General features: G+C 42.3%; 1 protein-coding gene across 2 annotated transcripts; it reads right to left on the reverse strand.

Annotated features, from left to right (window-relative positions):
- Window positions 1-3,887: 3,887 nt before the first annotated feature.
- On the reverse strand, window positions 3,888-9,673 carry SGK1 (serum/glucocorticoid regulated kinase 1). 2 transcript variants are annotated; one of them, XM_009081282.1, is made up of 12 exons: window positions 9,510-9,673; window positions 9,334-9,409; window positions 8,822-8,897; window positions 8,269-8,373; window positions 7,719-7,802; window positions 7,485-7,616; window positions 7,088-7,200; window positions 6,761-6,884; window positions 6,313-6,408; window positions 6,048-6,203; window positions 5,853-5,942; window positions 3,888-5,134 (listed from the first exon to the last, which is right to left on the reverse strand). In XM_009081282.1, exons 1-12 carry the CDS (start codon window positions 9,586-9,588, stop codon window positions 4,967-4,969), a joined length of 1,299 nt encoding a protein of 432 aa, XP_009079530.1. In that variant the 5' UTR covers window positions 9,589-9,673; the 3' UTR covers window positions 3,888-4,966. The 2 variants fall into 2 exon arrangements, with proteins under 2 accessions (XP_009079530.1, XP_009079531.1); XM_009081283.1 differs by lacking the exon at window positions 7,485-7,616 and having other exon boundaries at window positions 9,510-9,588.
- Window positions 9,674-9,825: the final 152 nt, after the last annotated feature.

Raw genomic sequence — 9,825 nt, forward strand, 5'->3', positions numbered from 1 at the left:
TGAGGAGACATTAGCTGCACAGCTGTCTTCAGAGCAGTGTGTGCATTTACCTGAACTAATGAGTTGATTTCCCTGAGAAAAGCAAAATGGGTAACTGACTGACTGACAAAATATTTTTGAAGCTATTTAGGACTCTGTACTACTTATCTATTCTCTGGTAGACTAGACAGAATATTATATCCTTAGAAAAGTAAAGATAAATTTTCATACATTTCAAAGGTACATATAGATTTTATATACCAGAGTAGAAAATTTCAATACTAAACCACTAAACAACAATCATAAGTATAAAGTGCAGAGGGAAGGATGTTTACAGCTACTGAGAAAGCAGGATAAAGTCTAAGACGGCTTAGGTCTTATCCTATAAACCACTTATTTGTGTGCTTCATATGTTACGTTCATAAAAGATGGCCTGAACTGTGGGATATCTCCTCCACATCGACATGTGAGAGAGCATCCATGGAGTACTGAGTTCCTTCACATGCCTCTGCATGGTGGGGAGCGATGGTTCAGTGAACAGATCCTTACTGAGTAAACAGGCCAAGGCTGTGGACTGTTTCCTAAACAGCCCAGTGTTTCCAAATAAAGAACTGCAGAAGGAGCCCATGGACTCTGTGAAATGTTGTTCTTGCCTGGTGCTGCTTATCCCTCCTGCCTGCTGGAGGAGAGGGAGACAGGCAGCACCCATTGGGCAATCTGTGCACCGAAAGAGAATCCGGAGGAACTCCTGTGTTAGCCAGGCACAGAGGCAGGCGGGGCCAGACGGGGATGCTGCAGAGAACACTGCGCCCGGGAGAAGGAAGCCTGGGCTGATTTGCTCCCTGTGTCACCAGGGGCTGATGCCTTTCTGGACGAGGAACTGGAGTTGGGACATCGCTCCAGCCCCTCACGTAGCAGCAACTTAAACCCGTCGCTCAGGCAGACGCGGGAGGAGAACACGATTCCCAGACCGTCCGTCCCCCCGGGGCGGGAGCCGCGCGCTGCCCGCGGCCACCGCCGAGTGTCACCCTCGGCCCGGGGAGCCCGATCCGAAACATAACTGCAACACATATCTGTATTAACTGTTCGGAGTTTTCTTTTACAAACAGCATGGAAAATTTTATCCTGATCTTTTTATGCTGGTCTTGATAGCAGAAACTGTAAATTTGGGGACTGTCAGAAACCATCGTTACTCTAAGCCATCTTACCAGCTCTGCTGGGGTGACTATAGCCACGTGGTATGACAGAAACTTCTGTAGATCTGGTACTGCAGTTAAATAGTGCAATGATGTGGAATATTTCATTTCTCTTCTTAGAAGAGTCCAGATGGGCCTAGATTCATCTTGCCTACCTTTGGGTACCCCAGGTAAGATGCCCAATTAGGACCACTAGCCAAAGCTCTTTTCTGAGCAGTGTCCCTCACTTTTATCAACTGTCACTGGAGGTGCAAGGCTGTAGAAGACTCTTGTACAAGACTCTTCATTCATTTCTACAGGTTGTTTATGAGAAGTGTACAGAAGGTGGGCATAGATTACTTTTTAAGAACCTTTTGGGGGAGAAATAGGTATCTCCTGCTTAACTTGCTTTTGATCCAGACTGCCCTCCAGCCTGCTGAGTATAAGGAGCACAAGAAAAACAGTCACTAAGAAGCTTCTCTTATCTTCACAAGGCTCATGAAATTGTACATGGCTTATGGTACACAGAGATAAGGAATAGCAAGTAAACCACGTGAAATGTCTGCAGTTACATATTTAAATGTTTATGCATGTATTATCAATACACTCCATCCAAGGGGCATATGAGAGCCCAGGTAAGCTTGCCATACAGAATGCAATATAATAAGTGTTTTAAAGTTTATTAGGTTGACCATTCTGCTAAGTAAAGCTATCTGAGCTGGTGGCAGTCCCAACACACAGAAAATGCAGATGATTACTTCCAGTTTACAAATGGGTGAAATTAAACCACAGGTTCAGCTCAGTCAAAATAACACATAACACCTATGTCAGCTGTGCTTCCAGGAGTCCTAGCCCTATGTTTCTCTGTCCAGAGACTTTTCTCTACAGGGAATATAGACATTATAGACAAGGAATTCTGTAAAACAAACAAAAAAACAAACAAACACAAGAACCAGCTGACTTCCATAAACTCTCTCCCTTCAGGCATGACTGTAATGCATCAAAATCAGGGAAATTAAAAATGTGGACATTTTTTTCCCCTTTTCTGCACCAAACAATTGAGGAGGCATGTGTTGAATATTCATTGATAGCAGTTGCAGACTTTTGCAGAAAGCAACAGCTGCATAATGAGCCCACGCAGGGTAGAACAGCAAAATTACAATCAGACATTGTTTTTTTCAAAGTAACCCATTAAAATAATACCCTATATCTTGGCAAAGATGAAAAGCACCTGATGTATACCTCTGAGTCACTGAAGTTTCATATTTCTTCATTATTAATCACTCCAGTGGGTTCTTTTCTTGAAAACGATATATAGTATTTAATGTTTTGTTACCCTAGGGCTGCAGTTCTCTGCTCGTGTATCTGCATGCAGCACCTTGCTCATGCCTAGAAAATGTGAGGCAAAGATAATGTGTATTGCAAAACTTCGTTGCTTAGCAAGTAGTTTCATTTTCTACAGAGACAAATTAGCACTATATATTTTAACATCTCTAGCGACAAGTCATCAGCGCAAAAGATGTTTCAGGAACATTACAGCAGTGGAAGACTTTGCAAAGCCTGTCAGTACACTATTCAAGGAGTTACTGAACACATGAATTTGGGATTGTTGGGAGTTTGAGGGGGACGTGGCTGCATCTCTTTCAGATACTAACGTGATCCGAGAGAGGTTTCTTCACTGTCATAAATTTGCATTTTCAGTTCTGAGCGTGGTTTCCCAGACAGAGTTTACAGCTGAAGCCATACACGTTTTTCTGTTCCTACATCCAACAGATAATAAAAGATGGAAAATTACTGCAGGTTTTTATCTCAGAAATATAATGAACAGAAATACCAGCTCTATGAGAGCTTGGCTTACACTGCTGCTATCGCAGCAGCCTGGATAACAGTTGACTGTCCAGCTTTTCTCAGCAAGGGTTCATCTTGACTCTCCAGATTGTTAAGACCACCAACTGCAGCACCCAGTGGATAACAGGAGCTGTAAATAAGGTGCAGAAGCCCAGTCCCTCAGAGAAGAAAGCCATCCATCACCACACAAAAGAAACTGAATGAGATCACTCCAGAAGTGGTTATCTTACTTCTTGGCTGCAAGTCCCTCTTGCAGGCCACGGGGTAGTAGTACTCTGTAATAAAAACCTGCATTTAACAGCTCAGTTTAAGATGAATAGTCAGTTTTACCCTATTCACAAGCGAATGATCAGTTGGTGAAACCCACCTCCTGGATACAGAATTTGAAACACTGGTAGACTCAGGGGGCATTCCACTGCCCCACATCACAGCAGCAATGTTTGATGCTTCAGGATGGATTCCCAGGTAGGGACTGTTTCCATCAGCCTCACCACAACCTGCTTCTAGCATGTCTGCAGCAGTGATAAACTAGCTCACGTCTTTGTTACCTAAGCACTTGTTAAGTGTAGTTATGCTTTGTCCACAGCAGAGAGCAGTACCTTCACTTCGCTAGTGGCAGAGAAACTCATTTTGAGGAACCGTGAGCATTTGTACCACGTAAGATCACCCACATTGACACATACCCACTCTAACACCCACAGGAAGACCAAGTACTTTGCCAAGTTCTATCCATGCTAAGACTTCTATGGGTGCAGTTTGATGAAATAACCATCACACACCTAAGCAAAATTATCTTAGCTGATTGGCAGCTTGGATTTTTTTCTTATTTTTTTGTTAAGCTGGCTAAAACCTTTGTTTCAAAATAAATAAGACAATTTATGGAAGTATTTTTTAGGATTTTACTGCAAACCAATGGGTTTGATCACAAAAAATATGATACATATAACCATGTTAATTATATTACATTACAATGATAGTATACATTACAAGTAAGTCTGTAAGTTTAAATATACATCTAGAGTTACAACTGAATGTACAGATCTTTTTTACAATACATACAATCAGAAATGAAAACCCCTCAAATCCCAAAACCATAAATAATGCCCATTTTACAGATGACACCTTTTAAACTAAAAATGAAAAAAAAAAAAAAGAAAAAAGGAAAAAAAAAGAAACCAACAGCTTTGACCGACTGCAGCTGGGGCATTTTGGTCCATAAAAACCCTTTCTAAAAATAGAAATCTTTTTTTTTTATAGCAGCAATGCTTTCTTCAAGCATTTGGATAGAAGTAATTGTGAGCCCATTTCAATAATTTTAGTTGACTGTATAGATTTACAAAAGAAATTTCAAAATTACACTTAATTTATCTTCCAAATATGGAAGAAACAAACAATGCCCCACATTGTGGTATCCTGCAAGTGTCACACTGATGCTTTAAACTAAGTCCATCTGTATTACGCAGACCACACGCATACCATTTGTTCACATAGTAAACCCACGTAAATGAACTGAGAAACACACTCTGCAACAGGGAAAGCTTTGGAGCTCACAAGATCTCATCAGAAAAAAGGCACGTTTCATAAAATCCTTATCACGTTCAGACAGATCTTCAGGCAAGGCTTTTCAAGCACAATTTCAAAACAGCTTGTTCTTACTCCTACGATCTGCCGTAGCAGTCTATGGCAACAGTCACTCTGGTTTTTCTTTCCCAAGGAGACAGCACCACTTTGGGGGAAGAACAAATGGAAATGAAAAGCCTGTAAAGCTCATTTAGAGAGTGATGTGCTCTTCAAAAAAGCTTCCAGCAAACAGTGTAGTTGAAATTAAGGCTGCAAAGCTGCCATGGTGGAAATGTGCAAATTCTCTTTCAAGATGACTGGTCAACTGGCAGTTCTACCAGAAGGCCAAAACACAAATAAAAATAATAGTTATTATTATTAAAAAAAGAAAGCAAGAAAAATGTTCACAAGAAAGAGTCCACGGGTGGGGCATACGAGAAGCCCAAAAAAGCCTCAGCGGCTTCTTTGACACTGGCAGTGATGAGGATGCTGTCTGGAGACTGGCCGATGGAGTTGGGGACTGGCTCATCTGTAAACTCTGGATCAAAGTGTCGCAGGTCACTGGGGCCACTCTGTGGAAAAGACAGAAAAAGAATTTAGACCAAAATGTTTTCTGAGTGTACAGTTCAATTCAATATGGAGACAAGCACCCTTGGGCAGAGACTCACAGTGCTATCACCTCGGGCCCACTGTTTAACAGCTTTGACAGTTTTAGTTTCCCCTTATTTCTTGTATCCTGCTGCATATTGTCTCACTAAAAACAAGATGATTCAATGTAATATGCTGCAGTCCAACTAAGCTGATGCAACAGAAGCCAAACAGAAATATGCCACTCTGCCGCACAGTAGTTTGCAGGGGGCGACTTTGATCTCTGGGGTAGTTATTAAATGTAGTTTTGAGAATGCTCAGAAAATTAAACATCCACAACCAGATCCCTCTCTTTAGATGTTAGTATCTGACAAGCCAAATGTAACTCTGCCCTTGGGAAGCTACTTAGTCTCTACACCTTAACTTCCCCTTTGGTAAAATGGCAATTCTGGGGATTATTTTTAAATTGCCATGCAAATGCAGCATGTGAGATGCAAAAAACCCCACCTAAATTTAGACTGACCATCAGCAAAATGTCAGTTACTGCTTATTTTTAACCTTGTTTGGACAGATAAAGGAAGGAAAAGCTGTGTTCCCTAAACACAGTCATCCGGCCACTTCCCCCCAGCGCCTGGGCGCCCCACAAAGGCAAGGGGGAAAAAGCCACTCTCCATACATTCTATAATTAGAAGTGATACATACCACATTTGGGTTAAAAGGAGGTGTAATCTTCTTATTAATGAGATCATCCCAGTTAATTGGGGAGAAGAAGATGTGATTCTTAATCTCCATCTGTTACAGAGAGAAAAATAGATTAATTCAGACCCAAGCTAATATAAACATTATGGTCTAGTCATTCTCCCACACCGCTGCAGGCGCTGGCCAGTTTGCACTTACAAAGTCCTCCTTGGCGCCAAGCCTCTTTGTCCTATCCTTCTGCAAAAGGCCTTCCAGGAGATGTCTAGCAGAGTTGGTAATATTTGGCTTCAGCTGCAAGGGTTTGTTCAAGATATTGTCGTACATTTCTGCTGTGTTCCTGCTGTAGAAGGGTGGCTGTGGGAAGGGGAAAGGAGAGGTAAATGAGTCTGACAGGTGGGCATGGCGTTTCTTGTGGGGAAAGGATGAGTAAGCTAGTTTGATCTGTCATGGAGTCATTGCTTACCAGGCCATAAAGCATCTCATACAGGACTGCTCCAAGGCACCACCAGTCCACAGTCCGGTCATAGGGCTGCTTATGGAGAACTTCAGGAGCAAGATACTGCGTAAGAGAAGGGAGAGAGCAGCGTTAGCCAAAAGAATCTTTATAATTAAGAAAGCCTTCCCTTTCTTGAATTAAAGCAGCTTACTGAATCCCAGTAATATCTAAGCTAAAGGAAAGCTATAAGATCTTCATAAACAGAGAGACGGCTCAAGAGCTGTTCTCTCCTGCTCAACAAGCTCTACATGTCCTACATGTCCTCACTGTCAGCCTGGTATTACAAGACCCATAATACCGTAATACCCTCTGCTTGTCTAACCAGCTGTACATATACACAGGAGACGTCAGTCTTCACTGACAAAAACAGCACTTGCTGTCACTCTGCAAGTGGTGGGCTGAGGGCTGGCCGTACCTCTGGTGTGCCACAGAAGGTGGAGGTTGTGCCATTGTGCTCTATGTTTTCTTTGCAGAGTCCAAAGTCAGTCAAGACAATGTGTCCCTGTGAATCGAGCAGGATGTTCTCTGGCTTCAAGTCACTGTAGGAAGAGAAGAAAGAAGACAAGTGTTCATTAGCAGAGCTGTGGCAAGAATATTTTAGGTGCAACTGTTTACAGAACCTCACTTAGCCACTGCAAAATATTAAAAGCAATTCTGAGCTCATACTGAGATCAGCTTTTCAATGCTTATGCAACAAAGCACATGGTTTTTTCAGTATGACAAACTGAACAAGGCTGCTTACCGATAAACGATGTTCAGGGAGTGCAGATAGCCCAGTGCACTGGCAATTTCAGCAGCATAAAATCGGGCTCTCGGCTCCAGGAAGCAACGCTCCCTCTGGAGATGGTAGAACAACTACAGGAGACAGAGAGAACAAAGTTGTGTAAACGGCGCCAAAGCCTGTTAACAATGCACTTAATTAGACTCAACATATATAGCGAGGGAGAACAATAGCAGGAAATGGCCTAACGACCCTTTGGTAGTTCAAAACTTGGCAGGCAGAAACATTCAATCTACTTACTACTCCCCCATGACTTTTCCCCTAGCAATTCTTTTTTTATTTAAAAGGAAGGGTAAAAAAGTCTACCCTACCACTGTGCACATGATAGGAAATACTATTCAATTTTCTTACTGCTTACCTCTCCACCATTGATGTAGTCCAGGACAAAGTACAATTTGTCTGCAGTTTGGAAGGAAAAGTGAAGCCCAACCAGGAAGGGGTGTTTCACATTTTTCAGCAAGACATTGCGCTCTGACATAATGTGCTTCTCCTGAAAACATAAGAAATCATCAATGATTTGTCCATTCGCTTAGCAATAATGATAAAAATGTATGTGATGGATATTGCAATGGCATTGTGAAAAGCAGCTTACCTCCTTCTTCTTCAGGATTGCTTTTTTCTGCAGGACTTTAACAGCATAGAATTGCTCTTCTGCCTTATGCCGTGCAAGGAGGACCTGAAAGTACATAAAATCCCAGAAGTGAGCAACACTGAAATACCAAACAACTCGTAAACACAACTGGCAAAAAGCCTTTATGTTAACTGTTGAGCACTGTCACATCCCTCTGTATTAATATGCAAGCCCTTTGCTGGAAATGCCTAACACTGTTACCATTCTGGCAGATTAATCTAGCACGACGATTTTATGTCTAGTTTCTTTCCTTTTCAAAAGCAAAGTATCTGTATTTCCCAGCACCAGTGCACCACACTCCTTGGCTCATTTATGACTCATTCAAATGCAGTATTCCTGCTCCCTCTCTCCCCGCAGCTATGCAGGGAGCCAGGAACTGGGCAGCAGGACATGCTCAGGTTGGTTTTAAATGACCACCATTCATCAAAGTCAGTACGAACCCCACTCTCAGATATTTCATAGTAGAGCTGAAGAGTAAATAAACTGAAATGAAAAAAAAATTTAAGCTTACCTTCCCAAAACTGCCTTTTCCAATCACTTTTAAGAAATGGAAGTCTGATGGTTTGGCATGTGGGTTGGATGATGGACCAAGATTGATCTGCTGTGAAGGACTGGGCTAGAGAAATAGACAGAAACCAGATTTATTAATGCAGTTTGGCAGTGAGTGTCTCAACAATGTCTCTTTAAAAAAATAAATAAAGTGACCTTGAAAACAAAGATTAGCACTCTTCTTGCCACTAAAAATTTAATATTGTCCTCTACCAGATATCTTCAACTATTAGCTATTACCTAAGAAGAGTATAACAGTCATAGCTTACTTAAAAGCTCTTGTTGAAGTCTCAGCCACATTCCATATCAAAGCAACAACTAATAAAGATTTTTTAAAATTTCTTCACCATGTTTGGAACAGAGTAAGTTTCAGTCTAATCCAATTACTCTTTTCCATTTACATCACTATGCTATAAGCTGAACTGAAGTAATACTCATGATGCTAATTTTGCTACACTTCTATTACTGTCCGACTTGATGTTCTAAAAATGTCTCACTGAGTAAAATCTACTTACCGGAGGAGAAGGATTAGCATTCATAAGTTCAGGCTCTTGAGGCTGGGAGATTTTCAAGATAGACTGAACTTCAGGGCTGCAAGGATAAGAACATACACGATTAGGAAAGTTACCAGGAGCAGCAGGCAGATCTTTCCGCCAGAGGGCAAACACGTATCGTGAAAGAGGAGTTCTGGTTGAGGCTACTACTGAGGGCAACCAACGCAGTCTATTTGATTTAGCGTAAAATTAATCTAGAGAAAGCAAATTCCGTCACACACAAAAAAATTATTTGTACTCTAAGTTCAGTACAAAATAGGGACGGTTCAGTAGAAACCTCCTCCAACTTATTTGTCCCAAATCTATCCCACAAAGATCGTTGCTAAGTGAGTAATACCTCAAGAAGACAATTAACTCTTCTGTAACAGTCATGCCGGAGGCATTACAGTAAACAAACATTATTATTAAAACTAGATCTTGCAATACATAGTGATATTTGTGACTGAAATCCTCTTAAAATTTCTGACACTTACTGTTTGCATGCATAGGAGTTGGTGGCTATCTTCTGAATGAAGTCGTTTAGTCCCATTCTTCTCTGCTTCATGAAAGCTGTGAAGTAAAAGGACAGGGAAAGGAAAAATCGTTAAATCACCCTGTTAGAAAAATCACAGCCCCTCCAGCATCCTCAAAGAAGCCCCTCGCCGCTCACCGATGAGGATGGCCACCATCCCCCTCATCTTCGAGTAAGTCAAGGTAGGACCAGACGCCTCGGCTGCTTTCACGGTCATTTTGGAGCGAGAGGGAGATAAACAGCAGGCGCAAGACACCACCGGCTCCCAGCACCGCACTGACTCGGCGAAGCCCCCGGCGGCGTTTAAGTGGCGGCGCCGATGGGCGGGACGAGGGCGGAGCGGCCACGATCGCAGGCGGCCACTGGCCGCTTCCAGGAATGTTGGGGGCAGACAGGGAGACAATCGTCGCCGCCTTTGCCACCGCCCTACCGTGGGCACAGCCCTCCAGGGAGC

This window comes from Acanthisitta chloris, unplaced genomic scaffold (assembly GCF_000695815.1).
Source record: "Acanthisitta chloris isolate BGI_N310 unplaced genomic scaffold, ASM69581v1 scaffold25398, whole genome shotgun sequence".
Lineage (NCBI taxonomy): Eukaryota > Metazoa > Chordata > Aves > Passeriformes > Acanthisittidae > Acanthisitta > Acanthisitta chloris.

Bases quoted from the DNA above. Each gene is read 5' to 3' on its own strand.
- SGK1 (XM_009081282.1), bottom strand. From the start codon at position 9,588: ATGACCGTGAAAGCAGCCGAGGCGTCTGGTCCTACCTTGACTTACTCG. The intron at 9,410-9,509 runs GTGAGCGGCGAG...TTTACTTCACAG, and splicing joins GATGGTGGCCATCCTCATCG to CTTTCATGAAGCAGAGAAGA. The intron at 6,885-7,087 runs GTAAGCAGCCTT...CTCTTCCTACAG, and splicing joins TCCCTGAACATCGTTTATCG to TGACTTGAAGCCAGAGAACA.